This window comes from Grammomys surdaster, unplaced genomic scaffold (assembly GCF_004785775.1).
Source record: "Grammomys surdaster isolate TR1022 unplaced genomic scaffold, NIH_TR_1.0 128, whole genome shotgun sequence".
In the NCBI taxonomy this organism is placed as follows: Eukaryota; Metazoa; Chordata; class Mammalia; order Rodentia; family Muridae; genus Grammomys; species Grammomys surdaster.
The window spans coordinates 1,123,161-1,150,877 of NW_021604586.1; the positions used below are offsets into that span (position 1 = coordinate 1,123,161).

The window sequence follows — 27,717 nt, forward strand, 5'->3', positions numbered from 1 at the left end:
TCTCTCTCTCTCTCTCTCTCTCTCTCTCCCTCTCTCTCTCTCTCTCTCTCTCTGTCTCTCTCCCCTCTCTCTCTCCCTTTCTCTCTGTCTCTCCCTCTTTCTCTGTCTCTCTCCCTCTTTCTCCTCTCTCCCTTTCTCTGTCTCTCTCTCCCTCTTTTTTCTCCCTCTCTGTCTCTCTCCCTCTCTGTTTCTCTGCCTCTCTCTCTTTCCCTCTCTCTCCTCTCCCTCTATCTCTCCCTCTCTGTCTCTCTCCCTCTCTCTGTCTCTCCTTCTCCCTCTTTCTCTGTCTCTCACTGTGTCTCTCTCCCTCTCTCTCCCTCTCTTTGTCTCTCTCCTTCTCTGTCTCTCCCTCTTTTTTTTCTCCCTCTCTCCCCCTCTCTCTCCCTCTGCCTCTCTGTCTCTCTCTCTTGCTCCCCCTCCCCATTTTTGTGTGTCCATTATTTCCTAAAAGTCTTTTTTTTTGTGACCCAAGTGAGGCCTCAGTTCAAGCCAGAAAACAACCAAAGCCATAGTCACGGGTGGAGATTTAACAGCTTCTCTTCCTCGCAAGGACCTGCAGACAGCAGTATCTATGATACTCCTGCTCAGTCCATACATCCGAGTACCTATTTCCAGTATTTCCCCTACGAAGTCAATCCACCCATTGTTGGATGAGTGGTTGCAGCTGACATCCCATAGTTCCTGCCCTTTCCAGGAGGCAGGCGGGAGAGCCTCAGGTGGCTTTGGGAATGGTGAAGGTCACTTGACATTCTGATTTTGTTGTCACCAGTCATTTGGTTGGGACAGATGTGAGGCCCCACGCCTAACTCAGGGCTCTTACCGTGACCCTAGGAATTGATGTGGAAGTGTCAGCATTGTCCCATTGCTGACACATCCTCAGCTAGGGGCGGGAGCTACAATTTCTTACAACAACGAGAGTGCGTGTAAACTGACAAACCAACTTGTGCCTGACGAGGTACTTTACAGGACGGAGTGAGAGTCTCCAGTTGTGGATGAAACAAATCTCACAAGCCTCGGTATGGCCTAAAGCAATGAACATTGATTCTCTTGCTGTTCTGGGCGTCAGATGTCCAAAATGAATCTTAAAGTAAAAAGCAAGGGGGCTGTGGGATCCCTCTCTTCTGGAGGCTCTGGGAGAAACTCTTTGCAACTCACCTCATGCCCTGACCAGTGTCCCAACTTCACACACAGTTTCCGCCCCTGCTCCCAGGGCCACATTGACTTTTTCCCCTTTAGTTCAAATCCTCCTCTGCCCCCCCCCTTATAATTCCACTGGCCTGCTGAGATAATGCAGGATGCATCACCATCTCTAGATCTTTCCTTTGGATGCATCTGCAAAGTCCCTTTTCTGTAGCAGGTCCTACATTCACAGGCTCCAGCAGTTAGGACTTAGGTGTTTTGGGGGGAAGTTATCACGTGACCATAAGCACCTACCTCTGGTCTTTTCTATCTTGATCCACCTTGTTCTCTTGAAGCAGGGCCCTTCACTGAACCTACAACTCCCTATCTTTCAGCTAAGCTGCCAGGCAACAAGCCCCAGAGATCCTCCTATCCCTACCTCCCAGCCCAGTGTCGGAATTACAGGCATGTGTGTCTACCCCTGGCTTTTTATGTGGCTGTTAGAGAAGCAAACCTGAGTCCTCAGGCCTGAGTAGTAATCACTCTTACCCACTGAGCCAGCTCCCCAGCCCCAGCAAATTTTAAAACCAAACATTCTCACACAATCCAATCCAAAAGACAGACTGATTTGATACAAGCTGACAGAGGATAGGAGGAAAGTCTTTTTTTTTTTTTTTTTTTGGTTTTTTTCGAGACAGGGTTTCTCTGTGTAGCCCTGGCCATCCTGGAACTCACTCTGTAGACCAGGCTGGCCTCGAACTCAGAAATCGCCTGCCTCTGCCTCCCAAGTGCTGGGATTACAGGCGTGCGCCACCACTGCCCAGCCAGGAGGAAAGTCTTAAGTCGTTGTTTTCTGAAACTAAATCATTGTTTCTATAAGTGCAGGATATATATATATATATATATATATATATATATATATATATATATATATACACATACATATACATATACATATACACACATATATACATATACACACACTATATATACATATACACACATACACATATATACATACACACTATATATACATATATACACATATACATATGTACACACACCATGTACATACACACATACATATATACACTATATATACACATATACACATATGCATACCATATACATATACACATATACATACACATATATACTATATATACATATATACACATACACACCATATACATATACACATATACACATACTCACACTATATATATACTATACATATATACACATATACATGTATACACATATACCATATACATACTATATATACATATATACACATATACACATATACATGTACACACATAGACACTACATATACATGTATACACATGCACACACTATACATATATACACATACACATGTATACACATGCACATACTATATATATACATATATACACATATACACATACACTATATATTTAAAACACTGCAGTACATAACATACAATGATTCTGAGTCTGAGCCGAGGTGTTTGAGGCAGGATTCGCAGATGGCATATGAGGAACACACGCTGCACAAAGTGTGCCTGGTATGTGTTCAGGACCCAAGCTACAGAGGAAATCCCACCGTGCTACACCAGTGAGAAGCCAGAAACGCCTTGGATTTATTTCACTCTAGATTTCAGACTAGGTTTTGGCTACTGAATTTTCCGAAATCATTTATTGTTGCCAATTTTTTTTTCAGGGTTTTATGATCCCACATAGGCTCACAACCTGCAGTTTAAGAAGCTAGAGTCTAGACCAGGGCCTAGCATAAAGTTCTCACTACAAGTGTGTTGGATGAACATATGAACTCAATGGCATTAATCTTCTACCTGTTGTGGCCGTTCCTGGCATCCAAGACCCTGAAGATATTGCCTTCGTGGAGCCAGGCAGTTCTAAGTAATCTGTGGATTTTTCTGTTCACTGGTGCAGTTAACACACTAGCACCCTGGAACTCTGAAGCAGACGACCTCGGTGGTTATCTCCAACAAGACTTGAGAAGCATCTTAAGGGAGAAAGGGATGTTTTGGCTTGAAGTGGACATGGTGAGTTTTCAGAAGGGTAATGACTGAGGAGTTGTAGTGGCCACAGCTGGAGATTCTTGAATGTACTACATTCCCTGAGTATACCCTCATCCTGAACCCTGACTCCCTCCCCACCCACACTGTTCTTCCTGGAAGCTCTGTTTGTGTTTCTATGCTCGGTTAGACTCAGGATGTCTCCTGTAGAGGACTCTCTCGAGCACTTGAAAAGGCCACAGGAGGGCTGCAGGATTCTCATAGACTTCCTGAAATAGCATGTGACTTGTTGGATGCACAAGTGTCCCCAAGAAGAGCAGGATCCATGGCAGAGTGTCCACAGAAGCACTTCTGCCCTTGCCCGGCACCGACTTTTGACATATGGCTGGAACTAGCTCAGGAAGGAAAGCCAGTGTCTTCAATGGTGGCCTTCTCCCCATAGCTTCCCCGAGATGCTGAGCCAGTGTCAGTTCAGCGCTGAAGCTGACCAGTCCCCATGTGTGTAAGATACTATTGCTTGGGGCTGCACTTTTCTTCATGGGTGAAATGGATCACTTCAGTGTCCTTGATTCTGCTGTGCTGTGAAAGGGCTTTTGGCGTACAAATAATATAGAGCTGCACAGTGTTAATGATAAAAAGGAGGTGTAAATTGTTTGTTATGTAGTGGCACACTGTCTTGGTTTCTTCTCCATCACTTATCCAACTGTCCGTCATTCATCACATTCATCATCTCTCCATCTGTCCATCATCTATCCTCCATCCATCATCCATCCGTCTGTCCATCCATCTACCTATCTGTCCATCTATCCACCTGTCCATCATCTCTCCATCCACCCATCATCCATCTGTCCATCCATCATCTATCCATCTGTCCAACCATCTGTCCATCCATCTAACCATCTATCCATCTGTCCATCCATCATCCATCCATCTGTCCAACCATCTGTCCATCCATCCATCTAACCATCCATCCATCTGTCCATCCATCATCCATCCATCTGTCCAACCATCTCTCCATCCATCCATCTAACCATCTATCCATCTGTCCATCCATCATCCATCCATCTGTCCATCATCTATCCATGTATCCATCTATCATCCATCTACACCCATCTGTCCATCATCCATCCATCCATCATCTATCTATTCATGCATCACCCATCCATCCATCTATCCATCCATCTACCATCCATCCATCTGTCCATCCATCTACCATCCATCCATCTGTCCATCCATCTATCATCTATCCATCCATTTACCAGCCAGCCATCATCCATCCATCCATACACTTGCCAGAATCATTCATTTTCCCACCGTGAGTATAAAAATTACCATATATGTGACACGAGTTCCTCCACCTACATACATGCATATACATATGAAAATCAGGAGTAAGCCGGGGTCCAGAATACTCAACTGCTTGATTGGACACGAATGGATCATGATGAAGAGTGCTTGAACTGGGAACTCCATGCTATCACACGCAGGTGGCAAGCTTTGCCTGTATTCATCTGGAAATATCCATTAGCAGAAGGAGGGGAGAAGAAAGGTGCAGTATAGGGGGTCTACCAAGACAGGCATGAAAACATCACAGTGTCTGCCATGGCATTCAGTGCTTGTGTTAGTATCAAAGGAGCCCTCCATCTTTAAGTACAAGCGATGCTCAGGGAAGGGGGTGCACCTCAGTGAAGCTCCCTGCCACACTCCCTCCCGTGCACCCCATTTAGCCAAATCAGTTCCTCATTGCTTATGTTTATGTCTTATCCCAGGACAGGGGATTTAGAAGTTCCTAGAGACGGGATTTGACTCTGACCTGGGCTTTATCCCTCCCACAGCCTAGCCCAGCACTCAGCATAAGACATCACCACAGCAGATAATGACTTGGTAATGACTTCTTGAAATCCTGCCTACCCAAGCCAGGTGCCACTGGACATTCAGACAGTTGCCTGTGGTCTCTGCTCTCCAGACACTTAAAATGGAGCTGGAGAAGCCGAGCTTTCAGCGTCTCCCCATGGAGGAACTCCCTCAAGGCTCTCGGCACATCGTTTTAAAAGCTTACGATTGTAACAAAGAAAGCAAATCATTAGGCACCCAACAAAAAAGTTCACTAAATAGGACAAATGTGAAAAGTGGCAACCCGTTCCTCTGGAAGGGCGGCGCTGTCTTGATTAAAGAGCACACCTGGGAGCCACAACGTGCAAATTATCGATGTTGAAACCACCTTTCCCAAGAGGGAGACATTGAAAACAGTCACCTGCCCAGATGCTATCTGCAGAGTTGATTGACTGGACCTGAAGGGATGTGTTCAGAGCCATGGTGGCCCAGTTAAACCCATGGCCCTTTCTGCATGCTCGCATAGGTTCTGAGTCTCTTGGGTTTGATTGCGTTGCTTGACTGTTTACCAGGCTCTTTATGTAGATCCTAGGAACGCACGGATGGGGAGTGACACGTGACCGACCGAGTGTGGGAGTTTACAAGCTTTTCCAAAACAATAGGATTCAAAACCCTGGCTACTCTATGAGTTAGCTGAGGGTTAGTGGTTCTCTGGGACAGTCTTTTAGGCTATGATATGGAATGCCTGATATGTAACTTTAGGTGGCAGAAAGGAAGGACCGGTCAGTATGATGGAGACTGAGCGCCCTGCATAGGGAAACAACAATGCATACAAATGGGTACCAGAGGAAGTGGTCCTTATAGAGAAACTGAGTTGATGCCCCCTTTATTTAAGAAACCCCCAGGGAAGGGAGAAGAAAGATGTGTTCAAACTGCTGCTGTTAGTACCATAGGTGTGACTGCGGGATTTGATGTTTTGTTTTGCTTTTTGTTTCTTTTTTTTTTTTTCATTCTTATGTGTATATGGTGTGCATGTGTGCACATGTGTGGCTGCCGATACACGTGTCTGAGTACATGTGGAGACCAGAAGTTGATGTTGGAGTTATCCCATGTCACTCTTTACCTTGTCCATGAAGGCAGGGTCTTAATGTCAAACCAAGAGTTTGCTGATCTAGCTAGCCTTGCTAGCCAGCTCGCTCCGGGCTCCTTTGCCTCTCTCCCTTTCCAGGCTTGAGTTTCAGGCATGCCCCACCTTGCCCACCTGGCACTCAAGTGTATTCTTGGGATCCAAACTCTGTTCCTCATGCTTGCCTAACAAGCACTTTTAACCAGTGAGCCCCCCTCTCCATCTGTGACCCTGTGTTGCAGGTTTTTGTTTAGTTTAAATTATTTTAAATTGCAGGTGCAAGTGCGTGTGCTCGCTCATGCGCAGGAGTATGTGCGTGTGCATGTGTGTGTTGAGTATGCATGTCTGTGTGCGAGTGAATGCGTGCATGTGTGTGCATGTCTGTGTGCAAGTGAATGTGTGCATGTGTGTGCATGTGTGTGTGTGTGTGTGTGTGTATGTGTGCCTGCCTACATATGTGTGTGTAGTACCTGAGAAGGCCAGTAGGGGGTGTCTGATCCTCTGGAACTGGAGTTCCAGGTGGTTATGAGCAGTCTGACATGGAGGCTGGCAACTGAACTGGGGTCCTCTGCAAGAGCAGTATGCGCTCCTAATCACTGAGTCCCTTTCCAGCCCTGTGACTGTGCCTTTTAAAGTCACTGTTTACTGGTCACTCACCGGGTCCTGGACACAATGACACATAGTGACATCCAGGTAACTGCAGCTATCACACAGAGTGCTGTCACAACTGTACAACAGAGTCTGAGACTGTGAGTCAGGTAAACCACTCCTCCTTGTTTGTGTCAGGCATTTTGCCACAGCCACAAGAAAACTACATACACTACATGTAGCCAGGGCCAAGTGTGTCAGTCAGAGTGGCAGGACATGGCTATGTGTCGGGCAAGTTACATGGCCAAACATAGATGTGTTCCAGATGTGAACTACATGACATGATACAGGTGGGGTCCAACTGAGACAGCTCTTCCCAGCTAGGAGCCTGAGGCTCAAGCTGATGCAGGAACATGCCCACGGTAGAAAGCTGTAATGTGACAAGGGCAAAACTTGAACCTGGCAGCTAGACTCCAGGGGAAGAGTTCACAGTACAGCAAGACTAAAAGGAGCTGAGTGGAAGAGTTCTGTGAGGTGATGCTGGAGACTGTCCTGCCCTGGGGACAGGTACCAGGAAGGGGGACAAATCGGGTCCATGAGGTGAGCAAGGAGACTCCACTGGATCCACCTAGAGGTTCAGGAAGTGTGGTCCATAGGATTGACCATGAAGAATGATGGATATGTAAAAGGAGAAAGGGCTGGCAAGATGGCTCAGCAGCTAAAGATGCTTTCAGCCAAGCCTGATGGCCTAGTTCACTCTCCAAGAGGAGGAGAGAGAGAACCAACTCATGCTAGTTGTCCTGGACGTGTACCCAGGGTCTGACAGACATGTGTTAGAAACAGGATGACTGACGGTGGGGTGGCCCCTGTCTGCTGTGTCCCCAGAGGCGCACACCAGTCTGAATAAGCAGGCCAGATCATCTTTGCCAACTAAATTACTGCTCTCTTGACACTCCTTCCCCTAGTAGCCAATTAGTTCCTTAGATTTAGTGCTGACCCTAATTGCCTATGGTCTCCCACAAGGGTAAGCACTTAGAACTTCAGCTGAATGAAGGAGCCGTTCAAGGTGTGAATGGATTTCATATGTAGGTGTATTCATCTCGGCAGGATTGAGGTAGAGAATAGAAAATGCACACGTCCGAGGTTGATCACACTCCTAAGATGGGAAACAAAAACCCTCTGAGAGAAAGCACAGGAAGACATCATGAGAACAAAGCTTCACCGAGCAGAACGTGGAGGAAGCACCGGAGATATGGTCCATCTCTGGAAATAGATGAAATTATTTAAATGTTTAAAAGGAAATTAGAGCCAGGCAGTGGTGGTGCATGCCTTTAATTTCAGCATTTGGAAGGCAGAGACAGGAGGATCTCTGTGAATTCAAGGCCAGCCTGGTCTACAGAGTGAGTACCAGGTCAGCCAAGGCTATACACAGAGAAAGAGAAACCCTGTCTCAGAAAACTAAAAAAGAAAGAAAAGTAAATCAGCAGGTGAGAGGGTGGAAGGATGGCTCAGTGGTTAAGAACACTGCAGAGAACCCAAGTTTGGTTCCCAACAACCGTATTGGATGGTTCGCAACTACCCATAACTCCAGGTCCAGGATATCCATCCAATGCCTCTGGTCTCCATGGGTATCTGTGTTCATGTGCACACAGCCACACAGAAACACACATAATTGTACATTTAAAAAGTGGAGTGTGGTGGCACACACCTTTAATCTCAATACTCTGAAGGCAGAGGCAGGTAGATTTTCTTCATGATTTCAAGTACAGCCTGGGATATACGAGATTCTGTCAATCCATAAATAAAGGCATGGGGTGTGCTATGGAAGAGACAGAATGGGATGTTTAAAGGTCTGGTAGGGAAGGCAAAAGTCTGTGGTGGAGTTGGGAAACAGATGGAGTTCACCTAGCTCCCAGAATTAGAGTCAAAGAAAGATAAAAGGTGGATGGATATCAACTCTGCCATGGAGACAGTGCTGACTTCAAGGGTGGAGAAACTAGAATTCACTTAAAATTCAACTAGAGGTTAATAACTCCCAAGCTGGGCAAGATCCTGCCAAAATCAAAGACAGGGATGGTAGGGGAAATAATAATAATATGAGGAAGAATGCAGCATGTATTGAGGACCTACTGTGCCCCAGACCCTGTTGCCAGTCTTCACTGGCACCAACTTGTACTTTCACTATTGCCAGGTGAGGAGATGCTCTGGCTATCCCAGGTTCACAGAAACAGTGATGAGTTATAGACGGCTCTGAGAATTGCTTATTTACCATTTTAATCACAGCAGCCATGAGTACCCAGAAGGAAGTAAGAAGGCAGCCCAATGGCTAGCCATTTGGAGGATTCAAATGAGTTCACAGACTGTTAGACATATCCAAGGTGCAAGTGAATTATTCATACCATGGGAAGACTAATGAATGAATCAACTCACCATACACCCGACAACAAGGTAGATAGAATTCTTGCTAAAGAACAAAACTTGAGTACCTTTTTATATATGGTTCAGATAATTATAAACCAAGGCAAATGTATTGGGTAAGAACTGCCACGTGAGATGGGAGGTGGCGCACGCCTTTCATCCCAGCACTCAGAAGGCAGAGGCAGGTGGATCTCTGAGTTTGAGGCCAGCCTGGTTTACAGAGTGAGTTCCAGGACAGCCAGAGCTACACAGAGAAACTCTTGTCTCAAAAACAAGCAAAGAAAACTGCAGAGAGGTACTTGCCTTAATAGGACAAAACCAAGGTTCTAGCATGGCACCTAGTCTGAAAGACAACACTAAGGCAACCAATGCCTGCAGCTGTTGCAACCTAAGATTTACAAGGCTCATTTCCAGTTCTTTAAATCACTCTCAATAACCCGGCATCCTCGGAGTGCGGAGGGAGGTTAGGGAGCAGGAGAGGGAAAGGAATGTCCGCCGATAACGAATCTTTATAGGGCATATGCTTTCATTCCGGCTTTTAGCATCTAGTCATACACACACACATCAATCCCGTGAAGCCTCACAAGAGCCTTTATAACAAATAAGCAGCAAGGACACGATGCACAAGTACACATGTACATAACTTGAGCAGGGGTTAAGTATACGGAAGAAAGGTGAGGCAGGGTGAGGGAGCCATTATCTCTGAGCTGTAAGAAGAAAGGGGCAAAATGGAACTGTCAGTGGACTTCCTGTCTGAGAGAGAGGATGATACAAAGGCCCTGGGGTAGAGGACCACTTAGGGCTGTTCCAGGAAGAGCAAGACAGCTAGCGTGGCTGGTACACACTGGGAGGGAGTGTTCAAGGATGTGGTCACACAGGATACAGGCTAGAGATCACTCCGGGCTCTGTACAGCATGAGAGGCTTTCGATTTGTTTGTTTGTTTTCTTCCTAAGTCTGATGGAAAGCCATCGGAGGCTGCAGAAATCAGAAATGGCTTTGATTACCTGGTCAGGGAGGAAGGATTCCCCAGAAGGGCAGAGGGGAGGCAGAAGGGCTAGGTGATGATGGATCCAATGGTATTGGCTGAAAATGGCTGGGGGCAGAACAGTCCACCTGGGAGTTTGTGGGGCTTACTGGGGAGTGGGCTGAAGGACCACACACACAGTTAGGGATTTAGAGCAGTGGATGGGGATATAGATCAAATATGTCGATGGCCTCCGTGCACAAGATCCTGGGTTCCATCCCCAGCACCCCTACCCCTTAAAAAGACCCCTCATTTTCTGCCACTTTGTAAACGAATACTGTCATTGAACTACCACGCACTTGGGAGGACTTATAAATAGGTTAGAGCGGTCAAAGAAGGTTTTTGTAACTTTAAAAAGGGTTATTTATTTTTATTTTTGAGTTGTTTTTGTCTGTGTGTCTGTGTACCATGTGCGTGCAGTGCCAGAGGCCTGAGAAGAACTGTCAGATCCATTAGAGCTGGAGTCAGACAGATGGGCGTGAGCAATCAGGTGGGTGCTAGGAATGGAACCCTGGTCCTCTGGAAGAGCAGCCAGTGCTCTTAGCTGCTGAGCCATCTCTTCAACCCCATAGGACCTGCATAATGACCTGCATAAGCTGCAGATGGTCATTAAGCTATACCAGTGGAGATGTCAGGCAGGTTCCTGAATAAGCTAGTTTGGAGGTCAGGGGAGAATTGTGGGAAACAGCCCCTGAAGTCAGTCAGTAGGGATGGAAAAATATCTACCATTCCTATTAGTACTTATTCATACAGCACATCTACCCAGAGCACCTAGTGTATGTCAGGTACTGTGATGGATCCTGGGTGGGAGTTTCGAGACAATTTAATTAGCTCCCTGGTTTCCTAGCCACCTCTCTGAGCTCTGTGAGATATATAGAATCAACTCCCGAGCATCATAAACACTGACCTGCTCCCTGACTCAGCAATTTCGGAAGCACTTAGGCTTCTCAGAAAGAGCTATCTATGGATTTGGACAAATGACAGATTTACCCAATAAAATATCTGAAGACAGCCTTAAAATGAATCAGAAGAGACCGTCTCGACTAAAGGAGTATTTATAAAGAGCCAGCTTTTGAGACTGGAAAAGCTTACAGGGCTGGAAGGCAGGAACCTGACCTTGGTCCTCTCTACCCTCACTCAGGTCTCATGACCGACCTTGACGGAGCCTTTGACTCATCTGAATTTCAATCTTCTCTTTAATAAAGTGAGCCCATCCAATCCCAGATTTTCAAACTCTTGATTACTTATGTTACAGTATTTATTGTCTTGTGCTAACAGTTACTGTAAAATAAAAGCCCAAATTCCCAAGGGGATACTTCTCCTGAGAGCTTGGTTTTCAACAGAAGAAAGCTTTTAATATTTTTTTTGTAATGGAAATTGTTCTCTTTTTTGCAACTGTAAACAAGATACATGGTCAGTGAAGAAATAAAGCAAAGAGAAGTGCAGAGATTAAAGACACCCACTGAGAAAGGCATGTCTGTTCTAAGACCCACTGAGAAAGGGACGTCTGTTCTCAGCATCCCTACACCTGCTGTGAGACCAAGTAGCCAAAGCTGTAAAAAGTGTATCTAGTCACTAACTATTATTAGTATCTTCCAAACATCCTTTTTAGTCTGAGGGGGGGAGGGGGAGAGGGAGAGGGAGGGGAGGGGGAGAGGGAGAGAGAAGTGAATTCAGTGTTGCCAACAGAGACTGAAACTGGCCAGGCAGTATGGGATCTCTCTCAGATTGCATCTTTCACAATAACTGCTATCTGATACCTATGGAACGCTGGGAAACAAAAACATTGTATACACAACTTCAATGATCTTAACTAGTATCAAGGACAGATCAGTTTGAGCAACATCAAGAATGGCTGTGAAGCATTCCAAGACACAGCAAGGACTGCTCTTCAGTGGGGACAGGGAGTTGTTCCTCCAACCCCCAGGACTCCTCCTACCTCTTAGAACCAGGCTGAATACTTCGGGGACACCTGACCTCAACTGGATACATTTTACCGTGAGCCTAGCATCAGTGGGATTAACACCCTCCAAAATGGAGCTGATGGTTTTCTGATGATCTTTGAGATGGGATTAAAGCCAGATCTTGGCTGCAGACCCATGAGATTTCCTTTCCCTTAAGTGGAATGAGTTGCTACAACTTAACCACATATGCTAATCGGCTGGCGTTGAGGGGATGTGTTCCTCAGCTCAGCATCCTGCATCACTCTACTCTTACCTGATTTGCTAACTAATGCTTGAGGTGGGAGCATCTGCTAGACACCAGGCAGCCCGGGGAAACACAGGTGCATCCAACACCCACCCTTCCTGAGAAGTGCTCACCACCAAGCGGAGGAAAAAAAGTGTATCACTAAAGCAATTTCCCAACATACACAAAGCACCAAGCTGGATCCCAGCACCGTAATAAATTAATAAAACACAGTGTGATGAATACAGCGCTTGCCCACCTTGTCCTGGGAGGCAGGATGAGGAGGTGGTTTACGGACAGTCATGTTCGAGCTGAGTTTCAAGGGTGACTCAGAGTTCAGCAAGCACATTGAGTGATGGGGATGACTGGAAACAGTGGAGGTGCTGTTGTGTCCTATTGTGCAGGTGCACCAGCCAGTAGCCACCTTCCTCCCGACTGATAACAAGTGTTAGGAGCCTCTGCCCCATTCATGCCGTCCCTTTCCAAGGGAAACACTGCAAGTTCATCTCTTCCAGGAAGAGTCTGCCTGATCCACACTCACTCCCGGTTGCTTCTGTGGAGACAGCCCTCCCATCCTCAGATACCTGACTACATTCTGTTATCAGAGCTGTTTATTTCGGAACCTCTGGCACTTGAAGAGTAGACCACCATTACAATCAGCTAATACGTTTGTATCAAATCCCTGCATTGTGTAAAGCTCTCCTAGTCACAGACTTCAAGGGGGGGGGGCATTTGAGGAGGAGGGGTAGGTGTTGAAGCATCTGAAGGAGCCAGAGGCTGACACCAAGTGTCTTTCCTCAACCATCTGTCTACATTGCTTTTGATACAAGGTCCTTAGGATTCTGATTCTGGCTAAACTGGCTGGCCACCAAGTCCCAGGGATGTCCTTGCCCCTCACCCAGTGTCGTCTCCAACCCCAGCCAGGATCGAAAGTGCATACTGCTGCGCCTGGCTTTTACATGAGTGCTGATATGGAGCTCAGGTCCTGATGGCTGCACTGTAAGCCCTCCACAGACCAACCCACACTCCCCCATTCACATAGTCCACTTCTGACAACAGCACAATAGAGAAAAAAAAATGCACAAGAACAAAAAAAAATACAACCCAGGAAACATTTATTTAATATTCACACTTAAAGATAGAATAAAACACCACCCACCATCCATCCAACCCTAAGTGAGTAGCACTATGTACCAAGTACTCTGATACCAAGTGCTTGGCACCTGGAAATCGTGCCAGACTACAATATACTCAGAAGTTAGCTAGTCATATGGATAAAAACTTGTCTTACAGAGAAATGTTCAAAACACAGCAACTGCTTAAACAAACAAACAAACAAACAGAATGTTGACCAAACCCAGAAGCACGATGCCAGGTTTGTGGAAAAGACAGGCCTGCATTACTTTATTATTACATTTTCTCTACAGACACTTATCCAGACATATATACAACAACACAGCCCACTATAGGCCTTACTAATTAGTAACTCACAGTCCCTTGTTAGCTCTATTCTGCTCTGCTTTCCCAGACTTTAGTTTTGACACCTTTTTTATACATTTTTTTCTTGGATGGGGGGTTGCTGTCTCTTTGGTTTTTCAAACAGGGTTTCTCTACGTAGTCCTGGCCATTCTAGAACTCTCTCGGTAGACCATTCTGGCCAAGAGCTCACAGAGATCTGCTTACCTCTGCCTCTCGAGTGCCACTACCTCCTGGCTTAGAGTCTAGATATTTTTATCACCGCACCCATAGACACTGAACTGTGTTTGAAATGGGAACTGGAAATATGTCGATCTTTTACTAGTAACTTCCTTGATCACCTGGTCTCCTGCCCTGAGTACAATTTTTACTCTGATTCCTACCAGTGACTCCAAGGCCTTGCCGCTTCCAGGATGAAAACGCAAGACTTTCCTTGGGGCCTTTGGACTAAGGGAGGCTGTGTTGATGCACTGAAAACTCCATCCTGCCTTATCATGAATGCTGCCCCAACGTTCTGATCCTTGGTCCTCATAAGACCTAATTTTCTGTAGCCTTGAGCACCTAATGTTTGCACAAAATGGTAGCTACTTCCTCTACTCCCAGGCACTTTCAGCAACTTTCAGACAACAAGAGGCTTGCTTGCCCTGCAGAGTGAGCACACCCAGAGGAGCTTACTATCATAGCCTTGATCTGCTTCTGTGGGAAGTCTAGCCCCCATCATTTGAACATCTGGCCTTTATACCCCCCAGCCTTTCAGACTTTATCTTTCCTAAAAGGTAAGGATGACAACCATGCAATTAACTGGACCCCTTCTCCTTCCCAATTGTAGTCTTGTGCGGGGGCGGGGGAGGGGAGGGAGTATATACCACAGAGCCCTTTCATCCAGGCCACCATCTAATCTTAGCATCGATCTGCTTTAAACACCCCGATCTTAGTAATGCTTGCAACACCTTACCCCTACAGCGGTATTAAAAACCCCTCCATTGCTCCTGGTTCCCAATCGCAGACCCTGCAAGAGGAAAACTTCCTTGCCACAACCTTGCAAAACTCTCGCTTCTCTTGCAACATCTTCAGGGAATGCTTCTGGCGGACTTCACGCTCTGCCCGGGAATAATGGACGTGAACGTAGCGAAGCGTAACTCCCGCAAAAGGAATTTAAGTCCTCGGCTTCACTCTGCGTCTCACTGTCTTCCACACAGACTACTCGGATCACCGAGACTCGGAATTCAATTCCGCGGAACTTCTAAAACCTTCCCGCACCAAGTCCAGACCGCGGGTGTGCCCGGCGCTCGCAGCCCAGCCCTTCTGATTGGCTACTGCGAGGTAGGGCGGGGCGGGGGGCGTCGCGGAAAGATGACGCAAGACCACAGCTCCTTAAAGGCGCCGTCCGCACGCGCTGCCGATGGCGCAGGCGCGTTGTTGAACTTCCAGCTCTGACTCCAGAGCTTCACTCAGTCCGGGCGGGCCGACGCGCCGAGTCGCCGGTGGGGACGCGCGCGGGATTCGGGCGGGCGGGCCGGCCGGCCGGGTGGCGGCAGAGGCGCGGGAGGCGCGATGGCCGAGGGCAGCGCTGTGTCCGATCCTCAGCACGCCGCGCGCCTGCTGCGGGCGCTCAGCTCGTTCCGAGAGGAGGCGCGTTTCTGCGATGCTCACCTGGTCCTCGACGGCGAGGAGATCCCGGTGCAGAAGAACATCCTGGCGGCGGCCAGCCCGTACATCAGGTGAGCGGGCGCCGCCGCCCATCGCCTCCGCATCCCTCCCTCTCTCTGGCCTGCGGCTCCCGTGACTCTGCCGCCGCGCCCCTCGGGCGCCCATGGGCCTCTCCCGGAGACCCCCTTTCCCTTGTGATCGCCCTGACCCCAGAGCCCCGGGATGTGTCCCAAAGCCCCATACACGGTGTTCAGGCCGTCCTGGACCCGCACCTGCGAGCAGGGCGGGGCTGCTCCGGGAAGAGCCGCCCCTTCACTCCGACAGGCCCCGCCCGGCCCGCGGAGCCCCGCAGAAGTTTACCTCCAGAGTCACCGCACAGTGGGCCGGCCGGGTTTTGCGCGGGGAAGCCAAAACAAACACCCGCGGCGTAGGCAGAAGGAGAACGTTGTAAGATGTCGGTGGGAAGCCCCCACCCCCAAAGCCCAACTGTCACTTTGCCACTCCCTTGTTCCAAACAGGTTAAACTGTTGCGAATTTGAGAAGACCCACTGTCATTCTTTGGCTACAGTTACCCATCCAGGATGCAGAGATTGTAACCACCAAGAGGGCACTGTAAAACAACGATACAAACCTTAGCCCAGTTTACTAGGTTAATGAAAAGGTTGAGACCGAGCTTATAGAATCGAATCAGAATTTGTGAGAAGGGCTCCTCTCTTTTCTTTAGCAACTTTCCTTCAGGCAAACTGGGTTGCTCTTTTAATATCGGGGGAGGGGGGGCTACTAAAAGCTGGAGAAAGTGCCCAGTAAGCTAGTTAAATATAGACTAATGGTAGACAGTGTCACTAGAATTGGCAGGTCAGAAAATGGAAAATCATGTGTATGCCTTTCTTGGAGCTCTGTCCCAGCAGAACTGGACGCATATGCTGTGCTTAAATCTTTGCTTTTGGAGACATTCGAACTCAGAAGCGATCCAAGTGCCCCTGAAACATCTGGCGTCTATCCTAGCCTGGCCTTATAACATTGGGCTCTTTGTGGACTTGAGGCTCTGGTGTCTTTGTTAATAGGAAATTTAGCTCACCACTATGACAGCTCATAGCTGGGAGTTCAGAGGTTAGGACAATCAATCAAATTGAATTTCCAGGCCAGGCCTTTCCCGTATCCAGAGTAATCCCCGTTTGGGAAATGCTTAGGAAAACCACAGTGGATGCAGTATTGTTACAGATCCTTAAATGGTACCTGGCTTTAAAGTTACACATCCGGAAACACTTGGTGTCTCCATCTTTCTCTATGATACTTACCACTGCAGTATACACTGTATTTTGTTCATCTCTGTGAGCCACAATGCAGTCAGTAGCCAAGGATTTTCCTTTGGTTTCTCGCTGAGACCTTCATAGAGGGAATGGTCCCTGGGGCCAGAATAAACGTGTTGAGTGAATGATTACCTTCCTTTCCAGTGGACATCAGAGGTTTGGCCCTGTTGTATTTCCATGTTAACTGGTTGAGAAGAGCACCGGGCTGGGCGTTTGGAGATCTGCTTACATTTGAACTCTTACTTGCCTAGCTGTGGGTTGTTGGGGATGAGTTAGTCTTGGCTTCTGCTCATTAATATGACAAATGAGGGGCACAGGGTGGTTTTGTGTCATTTAATCTCTGAGGCACCTACAAAAAAAATGTGTAATGAGTTTCAGGTCCTCTCCAGCTCTTCATGTAAGTCTTTCCACTAGTTAGGATAGATCTCCTTTGGTCCAGGTCCGTCAGTTTCCAAGTAGAAAAATGATGTCTCAGAGGATGTTACCAACTTTGATGTTAGTCGTTGAGCTAGGAGTAGACTCCCAAGTTTATGTCTAGTGTCCTGTTCCCACCGTTCCAGATGACAACACTGGTTGTACTTGGGATAAAACCAACACTTGATGGCTTATAGTATTTTATCATTTAAATCAGTGGTCTCAACTCGTGAGTTGTGACCCCTTGGGTGTCAAATGACCCTTTCACAGGGGTTGCCTAAGACCATAAGAAAATACCAGAATTCACACTGAGATTCATAATGATAGCAAAATTAAGAGTTGTGAAGTAACAACGAAAACAGTTTTGTGTTTGGGTTTATGCACAACATGAGGAACTGTGGTAAAGAATTGCAGCATTGGGGAGCTTGTGGACCACTGACTTAAATGTTCATCAGCATGGTCATAGACTGAGCCGTTTTGATTTTCATTTTAAACCAGTCTTTGCAATTGGGAGGAAAAGTATTGTTAATATTTTTATAAATTTAATTTTCTTTATTAACAGATTGTGTTAGGTCTGACTACTGAAATGCTAGAACATTCTTGTGATATTTTTAGATTATCAATGTCAAGGGTATTCCAAAGTAATCTGAATTACTACTTAAAACAAAGCTTAAAATTTTTTTTGTCTTTATTTATTTTTAGAATATTTTTATTCTTGGATAACTTCATACATGCAATATATCTTGATAAATTTTTTAGATTTATTTTTTTTTATTTTATGTGTATGAGTGTTTTGCCTGCATGTGTGTCTATGCATCACATGTGCAGAGGCCAGAGAGGACGCTGGATCCTCTGGAGTTACAGATGATTATGAGCTGCCATGTGGGTGCTGAGAACTGAACTTGTGTTCCTGGAAGAGCAGCCAGTGCTCATAACTACTGAGCCATCTCTCCAGTCCCCAGTTTAGTAACTTTTGACCCCAATGCTATCGGACTTTTAAAATGTAGTTTTGTTGAAATGGCATTGAAACAAAATGAATTAGGTGCATGATGTTTTTAATCTATAAATCTAAACGTATAGGTTTGTTCCATGCCCTTAGCCTAGGTCGAATAAATGGCACAGAAGGTCTAGTAGTGTGTAGTCTAGGAACCCAGCCCAACTTTGTCACTCTAGGAAAGATGGCAACATGATGACATATTTTCTACTTACTATTCAAAGGTCTTGCAGTATAACTTACTGGTTTAGTCTTTTCTTGTGTCTTCTACCGTTTGTCCTCCCAATAAATAGCCAATTTCAAGCATGCCATGTTTAAAAAATTTTTTTTCAGTAAAAAGGGGAAGACACCAGAAAACTCAGTTTCAGCAATAAATGCCCCATAACCAGCTGAAGGTGTTCTGAGGTTGAGCCTGTGTGTTGTGAAGTTTGGAAGTCCTGGAGTTCAGGAGAGATGGGAAGATCCTCCCATGATCTGTGCATCACTCAACTCTGCAGATGCAAAGCTGCCTTCCCCACGGGCTGCTTGGCCAGGCCCATCCTGCCTAACAGTTGGGGAAACTAGATCTCAACGCAGCTGTGAGCCTTAGAAATGATGAGACTATGTTCATAGATGTGATGCCCCCTGGCCTTCCTTTCTCAGCAACTCTGACTCCCCCAGGGAATGGCTCCTTGAGCATGTAAGAAATTGCTTTGGAATACTGCACAGTTTGCCTTGCTCTCTGTCTGATCCCAGTCCCATTGATCTGATGGGAAGCGCTGCCCTTCCCTGTCAATCTGTTCTTGGGGATGATGCAGGTGACAGAGATTTGAAAATCGTTCTGTGCTTGTGAAGTGACTTTCAAGTGGCTCTGTTTAGGTTCCTGGTCCTGTGTGTACTTTGCTGAATTTACACATTTCTGGGACCTGTGATGATATTGTTTTTAGCATTCAGTCCTGGACAATAAAGAGTTCCCCGAGATTTTTTTTTAACCCTTTGATGAGTCAGCTGGCAATGGAGATGACTTGTTTGTTTTCTGGTTGGTCTAGTGACGGTGCAGTGAGATGCTCACCATTGCAGTCTGGTCATCTTGAACTTTTGTAGGACCCGGTTTCCTTGTTGGTTGAAGTTGCCAGTGCCACATGAGGTCAAAGTTCACATCATAGGTGACCATGAGGGTCTTTCCTTTGTTCTTCATGTGTGTAGTGGAGGGGCTGTCTCTTTCTCGTTCTGTGTATGTTGTTACATATGCACTGATACCGAGCTCCTCCCCTCACCTTGCCTGCAGGACTTTGTTGGGTGTTCTGTACAAATGCAGCCAGCAGCGTCGTGTCCTAAGGAGTATTTGTTTCACGCTGGTAACTTGGGTACAATCCAGGCTTAATTGTTGACAATCCTGTTTTGCCATTTAAATCTAAGATTTGACTCATGAATAGTGAGTGTGGAGAAAAATACTGAAAGAAGCTAACATGAGCTCTATTGGAGAGCCAGGTCTCATGGTAGCATAGAAATCGTGAACATCCATTTTAGGGATATCTGAAAGTTTAATGTCACTGAGATTTAAGTATCATCCTCTAATGTTGTTTACTATATGCAAAGCATGTTGTTAGCTCCCAGAGCCCTTTTTCTTGATTCACTTACACAAGTAACTAAGTAGACTTTAACCCATCTTTGCATCCTTTATTCTGAAGCTGAGCCATTCCCTCAGACAGCCACACCCACTCAGGTCCTTGCTATGAACCAGAGGCATTGCCGAGTGATATTCTCTGAACGGTCTTTTATTCCTTTGATATTTTCATCTTTTCCCTGTGCTTTGAGTTTGTAGCAGCTGCTGAAAGGTTGCTGAAAGGGTTTTAAGGAACCAGGGTTGCCTATTGCATTTCTTAGGATTCTTCCAGTGTCCTGGATTCTGAGGCTCTGTCTGAATCTGCACCACTCTTTGAGTCTCATGGTACCCATCTCTTACCAGGATCTTGCAGTGATGGGAAATAAATTGAGCCTATATCTTCTAATGGATCTGGGTCTTGTTTGTTTTTATCTTCCTACAATAAGGCCTTCCTAGCAACTGCTTGAAAGAGCACATCTGTCCTGAAGATCTTAGAGTTAAGTCTTTTAAAAAGCCCAGCAAGTAAAGGCACTTGCTGCCAAACCTGGTGACCTGAGTTTGATCTCTGGGACCTACATATGGTAGGACAAGAGACCTGACTGCTAAAAATTGGAGCCTGATCTTGACACATGTACTCTGCTACCTGGGCAAGACCATGCACACACATGAATAGAAAAATGAACACATTTGATTTTTAAAAATGCAATGTGCTCTTTCTTCATCTTATTTGGTTAAACTCCATACATGCGTGAGTTTTTCAAAAGGAAAATTCAAATTTCAAATTTCAAAAGGGAAATTCGAAAGAAAAAAAGTTGTGATCCCTTTCAGGTCCCCAGAGTGCTGAGGTCTGGCCTTCCATGGAATCCAAGCATTCCGAAACTGGTGCCGTCTTTTAAGTTCTGTTTCTGCAGCTTAAATGTACTTGTATACAACAGTGAATGTCCCAGTAGCCACGAATGCCCTGATTAGAGAGGCAGGTTTCAAATGCAGAAACAAATCAATACAGTTCTTGTAAGACTGTAGCTGGGACAGAGTGGGAGGTGTGGTTGTCCAGAGTTCCGGTGTTATTTAGAGTCTGGAGATGAAGCTCAGCTGTAATTGGTGCTGCTCTTCTGATTGGCCCATCTCCTCCCACCTACCCCACCCCCAACTCCTTTGACTTTTACGTATATTTTGGGTTTTCCCATCAGTCCCCTTCATCATTTTTACAGTAATTCTCATTTTATGGTTAGGATTCAGGTAAAACACTTTTCCACATAGGGACTCCAGAGCCCTAGGAGTGAAAAACCACATTACCCATTGTGTGGAGTGCTAATCAGTTCCTCTCATGCTGTCAAAGAGGGACCTGCAAGCTCTTTATAATCCATAAAGAAAACATAATTAAGACAAATGAGGAGGCATTTGGTTTGAGTAGCAGGCAGTAAGTCTTAGGGAGCTGCCTCATCCTTCCCAAGGAGAAAGGCTATCATTTTGTGTACTGAAGCTATAATATAAGTGAATAATTTGCAAGTTAGGATTCTAGGTTAAGGGCGGAGATGCGGGGGCGTGGGGTGTGACAAATGGCAGGCTCCAGTTACAGCCGTGAACTTCAATGATTCCCAGGCTGCTGTGCCTCCTAAGCCATGGGAAGCCTGAAAAGGGAAGGATAGGAGTCGGGTGAAAGAACGGGGCAGGTTCAGCAGACAAGAAAGGCTGCACGGGTCCAGTAGAGCCCTTGGCCCTCATGCTTGCAGAACAGAGTTGGGCTGATTCCAGAGCCCTCATTGCCAGAGCGACGGAGCCACATGATGATGGGCTGATGTTTACCTCCCATTGCCCGTGGAAGTCAGTGACAAAAGTTCAACATTGTCACAGAGTGACCATACGAAACACACTCCAAAGCCTGACCCTGGCCTTATTTCATAAGGGTCAAGTTAAATGCAGACACAAATGATGTAAATCTGGAAGATTATTTCTGGTCAGGAGTGAACAAAATGCAGACTCTCCTCATTTCTCGTTCTCCACACTCCGTTGTCGACAAGAATTCTTGTGTTTCCTCTGGTTTAAGATGCTAGAAAAAGAATACATAGGTGAAGTAAGATTTTTGCCCAGTCAATGTGTGGTTGTGTAAAGAGTTTAATAAAGCCTTCATGAGAAAGATGGAAGGAAAGACAGACAGACAGACAGACAGACAGACAGACAGCAAGTGAGCAAGCAAGTTCCAAGGGCTGGGGAGGTGGTGCAGTGGGTATGAGTGTTTGCTGTGCCATCCTGAGGACCTGGCTTCAGGTTCCCCAGCATCCACTTAAAATCTGGGTGTGGCTGCACATGTTCATAACCCTTGCTGGAGTTAGTGGAGGCAGGTAGATGCTCCGAGCTAGCTGGCAAGCCACTCTAGCTGAAATGGTGAACTACAGGCACGTGCAGTGGAACTCTCCTTCACAAACCCCTACAGTTCTACAGAGCCTTGGTGGGCAGTGTGCAGCCTAAGTGGAAGATAAATAGGCTGGTTTTAACATCTCTGCTGAACTAAGAAGCACTGAGGGGAGCCATGTTTCCTTTCTGTTTGGAGCTGCGTGCTGATGGAGGCCGACTCTCCGCTGTGCCATTTTTATTCTGGTTCTTCTCTGCCCGGAAGCATTGCCCTGTCTCATTACAACTGAACAACTGAAAGAGGACTCAGTGCTAGAAAACTGGTACACCTTGAAACGAGTTTTTCTAGTCATATTAGCATTCATCATAAGCACCTGCCAGAACCTCTGAAAAATTGAACATTTTCTGTACTGTGGGGCTCAAGGTATCCCCAAACGTCTGCCACTTGAATTGTTTGTCGGGCAGTCTCTGTACTAGACCCTAACCTTGAGGGGCATGAAGTTGGGTGTGCCTCTCTTCTGACCCATGGAGAATGACAAGTGAGGCCAGAAGTTTTAACAGTGGGGTTTCAAACAACAGTGAGAATCCTGAGAAGATTCACTGATACTTGTATCTCCCCTGTCTTCTGCAGCCTGGGGTCCAGCTTCATTTCAGAGACAGAATCTGAGTACAGGAACCCCTGGCTCATTACACAGGCTTCTGTTTCTTAGTAAAGGGAACATTCCTGCACTCCAGCCTTTCCTTCAGGGGAGCTGCTATGATGTTTTACTGTTTGATGTAATTTTTAAAGATCTCTCTCTCTTCCCTCCCTCCCTTCCTCCCTCCCTCCGTGTGTGTGTGTGTGTGTGTGTGTGTGTGTGTGTGTGTGCACATGCACGCGCGCACACACACACATCTTCATCTTTCAGAGCCTCTGGAGCTAGGTTACAGGTGGTTTTGAGCCACCCAATTTGGTAACAACTTAGAACTGTCCTCTGGAAGAACAACTAACATGTTCAACACTGAGCTATCTTTCCAGGCCCTGGTTATCCGCCGTTAGGCAGGATCTCAGCTTTGTAGTCCAGAATAGCCTCAAATTTCAACTCCCTTGGCTGCCATGTCTCAGGTGTCAGGATTACAGGTGTGTAGCCACACCTTCCTGGTGTGGATTCTTTGACCTCCAGCAGCAGCTTCCAGACTTCTCTTTGTTGTATGGTTCATCACTGTGCTCTTCTGCCTCCTTGGCAGCTACTGTCTTAGTCATGCAGAGATACCAATGCTGTCCCCTGCATAAAACTTACAGCACATGCTATTGGCATGGAGGTTTAAAATGCTGCCTCCTCCTTTAGTGGAGGCCAGGAGCAAGAAAACAAATGCTTCATTCTGTGTCCTGTGGATAAAGGGTGCCAGGGACAGTATTCACCACCATCATGGTCAGAACATTCTTCACAAGTGTCATCATAGCCTTCACACATGTGTTCATGGGCTGTTCCTGCCAGTCACAATCAGGGAGGGAGTGTTGCCTAAGGTTGCTGAAATGCCCTGTGCACTGTTTGTCTGCTACAGTTAATGGGTAGGGGCCTTAATGGTATCCGGGTGAGTTGATCAGGAGGCTGAAGACAGGGCTAGTCAACCATCAGCAGATACAGCCAGGAGGTTATCCCAAGGCTTGGCAGTTACAGGGTGCTGGTCCCTGACCTCCCAGGGCACACAGGGTTGCCCTTCCTGACATTTGAGTCGGTATTCACTGCCCTCCACCAAACAGGGCCTAAGCTCAAATTGGATACCTGGACCTTTAGGCTGGCTCTTTATTTTTCTACCTCCGTGGAGCTAGTGAAAAATAAACACATATCTAAGACTTCAAAACTATTTTGGGTATTCAGTTTTTTCCTCACTGTGTGGTCTCAGCATCTAGGAGAAGGGTCAGAAAGTCAGAAATGATACAGGAAACTTCTGCTTACTGAGGTAGACACTTCAGAAATCTCACTGTAAACAGTGACCAGTCTGTGAGGCCCACTACACAGTGGAAGCACCTGTCCCTAAGTGGCAAGAGAGACTCCTGACTGGTGTACTGCAACAGGCTTGCTAACTTTTTCTTTTGTGTTTGTATGCAGTCCTGCCCTGAGCCAGGCAGGCAGCGTTCTGGCACCTGTGAAGTGTACACTGGGAAACCACCGCACACAGCCCTGTAATGGCAGAGGAAGGGGGGTGCTTTGGGGCCTGCTTTGAGGAACTTGTTCTGTTAGAAGTTCCTGTGAGGGAGGAGACATCCAAGCCGAAGAGCAGGGGCAAGAGGTTCTGGGTCAGAACCAGCAGTTGGGGCAGGGTGTCCGCAGAGCAGCAGAGGGACACGAGTGGCTGTGCTCCCAGAGGCACGCTAGTGTCACACTGCTCCTAGATAAGGTTGTGCTTTCCCTCTGTTAGGAGGTGGCAGAGTAGAGGGAGGGACCAAAGAGCACATTCATGAAGTCACTCAGCTCATGGTAGAGCTAACGGGTTGTGAATGGCACTGGCAGCTTCCTGGAAAGAGAATCTATAGTCTTGTTTGTACATTTCTTTGACAGTCACTTGAGAACAGGTTAGAGGAGTCTGGGTAGAAGCAGGAGCCCTTTGTGAAGGTATTGTAGTTTTTCTGATGGAAAGTAGGTGCCCTGGACTACAGCTGGACTGTGGGTGGAGCAAGGGGACTGAATTGGTGCTGTTTGCATTGGGACTCGGTGGAGAGGAAAAGGAGATGGTCACCTACCTTGCTGAGGATGTCTGCATTTCCACCTATGGAGAGTGCTCACGTCACTGATGCTGGAAATGAGGTTAGGGCCCTCTACAGGGCTTTTGTGTTGCTCACATCACTGATGGTGAGATTGAGTTTAGGGCCCTCTATAAAACTTTCCTTTAAGGTAAAACCTGCCTGCTGTGGAACAGAGGCTGTTTAACATGCAGACGCCTCTAGCACCGGGAGGTTTAAGGACTTCCTCCCTGGGATCACAGATGAAGAAAGCCATGTGTGAACAAGGTGTGGCCATGCAGGACAGGAGATAGTGAGTAGCTGTGTAGCTGGACCCAAGTACTGTGAGGGTGCGTAGGAGGGAAGGGAGGCAGAGTGTTCTAGAAGGCCAGGTCTTATTGGCTTAGGTCCTTATTCAGTCCTAAGCTGTTGTCATTACAGAACATCTCCTGGAATGTGGTGGAGAAGTGTCTGCTGTGCGGCCTGGCAAGGGTGAGGCCCCAAGCTTGGCTGATGTCAGGGTTGAGGAGAAATGAGCTGGCTCCTGTTTCAGTGCAGGGGTGGGGACCTAACCACAGGACAAAATGGGAAGAGCACAGTTGTGGGGCCAGGAGATAACTGTCCACAGGAGCCTCACCCTGTTCTCTGCCTTTCCGGACCCCCTGCTACTTTCAGGCGAGTAAATCCATGTCCATCCTTCAAGAACTGCTTCAGATGGCTGAGAGCAGAATGCTTGCACATGAAGACCTGAGTTCAAATCCCAGTACAGGAAGATGGAGACAGATGACTACCAGAGGCCCCTGGCCCATCACTGTCACTGAACTAGTAAACTCCAGGTTCAGTGAGGTACTTCATCCCTCAAAACAAGGCGGAGAGTGACGAAGACCCCATAAACCTCTGCCCTCCACATGCACAAGCACATGTGTGTAGGTGCACATACACACCACACAGACAGATCTGCTTCAAATATCCATTTGCCCTACACATACGTGCATGTACACACACACACACACACACACACACACACACACGCACAGGACTGCTTCAAATATCCCTCTGTGGACAACTTTTTTCCAGCACTGCCAGCTCATTTCCTCTCTCGAACAGGCCCCTTTAGTGTGTGGCAGAGTGCTTCAGCTTGCCCTCCGTCAGCCCTTTATCTGGCATAGCGAACAGACGGGCTGCTTTGAAAGCCCATTATTTTGTATTTCCAGACCAGAGCTGCTAGAGGCATCAGTGGACCTTGCACGGAGAGGTAGGTAGGTGGAACCTGTAAGCACTGAGCCTTCAGGGTGCTGTGTGTACCACCCTGTAAGGTGCAACTTTTGGCCAAAGCATTTCTCTCTGTGGCTGAGTATATATTAATGCCGAAGGAGAACAGAGTAGCCATCGTACCACAAAGAGTAACTGATGAGGGGGGCCTGATGTGCTGTCTTCAATGACACGCTCAGCTCTGGTGCCAAGAGGCCTAGGGGAAGAGACCAAACTCTGTATTCAGAAACAGTAGCAGCAGTGAGAGAGAGCCGCTGTCCCAGCAGGGCTGGGGACTTCGTGGAGAAGCATCCGTTCCCTTGACAACACTCTGGAAAGCCTTGTGCAGCCTCAAGTTGTTTGGAGAGAGTTGTAGCAGCAGATTATAAATTAAGGAGCTGCCAGAAACAAGGAACTGGCTTGGAGCTGGAGCGCAGTGGTGCTAAATTGAAGCTGATCCCGGAGCCACCTCCAAGTGTGAGCTGCTAGCTTCTGTTGATCCTCCTCAGGCAAAACAGACAGCCCTTAAAGCTCACGGAGCGCTCTGGTTTCAACTCCTTTGAAAGGATGAACTCGTGGAGCTTCTGCTGTCCCCTTATGTTTATTCAGGAGGCTTGCTATGTTTGAAAAGCCATAAACCCTTCTCCTATTCCCCTCCTCTTCTTCCTCTTCCTCCTCTTCCTCTTCTTCCTCCTCCCTCTCACTGGTCCATATGGAAAGAGAAGATGGAAAGAGAGAAATTTGAACCCACTGCCAGAATGCGAAGTGTCTGTGGTGTTCAGTACCATTTGTATACTGTCGCAAAGAAGGCCCCCAGTCAGCTCTTTGTTAATGAGGGAGGAAACAGCCAGGCCACATGGCTCCCCATCCCTGCTCTAGTTCTCTGTCTCTGCTGTATAAAGGCAGGTAAGAAAGACTGCATGGATGAGCCAGGAGGGGCCTGAGCATCCTGGCACCTGTCTTCAGCCTTTTGGACGCCAGAACTACAAAAAATAAATGTCATACACAGTAGCCAAAGCAAAGAGCTATACTTCTGACATAACCTTTTGCATGAGGTCTCAAGGTCACCGAAGGAGCCACTTTTCAGTGACATCTTAAGAAATAATTCCCAAGGAGAAAAATCTGAAAGTGTTGGCATGTCTCGTCATGAATGCACTCTCTTGTGTGTTTTCAAAAGATTGGGGTGTGACCAGAGCAAGACACTGGCTTGTTTCATTCTAGAAGAATTTGCTTCAGAAGTTGCTGGGTCACCATTCTGCCTTTGAGCTCATCTTGAAATTTAACATGCACTTTCCAGCTTTGCCTTTGAAAATGTAAATGTTACTGATTGACTAGGAAATTACAAAAACTGTATTTAAATTTAGAAGATGTATTTCCCATGTGTAAAAAGAAGATGTCATGAGAGTCCAGCTCAGTTTGTTTCTGACTGTGAGTGGTGAGCGGGTGTGATGCTGGAGCCATGTCTGTGTCCTTACTGTTTATGTTCATGCTTTCCCTGGAACTTACTTCACGTCAGATCTTTCTGTCTCAATAAAAATACCCACAGCCATGCCATGTTGGGGGCAGTGTGTGTGTGTGTGTGTATGTGTGTGTGTGTGTCTGTGTGTGTGTGTGTGTGAGAGAGAGAGAGAGAGAGAGAGAGAAAGAGAGAGAGAGAGAGAGAGA

The 27,717-nt window shown here is 46.8% G+C and overlaps 1 protein-coding gene across 1 annotated transcript in view; it reads left to right on the top strand.

The window, feature by feature from the left end:
• Positions 1–15,196: 15,196 nt before the first annotated feature.
• The window catches only part of Gan (gigaxonin), a 50,496-nt gene continuing 37,975 nt past the window's right edge, over positions 15,197–27,717 (top strand). The window contains exon 1 of the mRNA XM_028753357.1: positions 15,197–15,513. Within this exon, the coding sequence (XP_028609190.1) occupies positions 15,347–15,513 (167 nt within the window). The 5' untranslated portion in view covers positions 15,197–15,346. The remainder of the gene's footprint in view (positions 15,514–27,717) is intronic.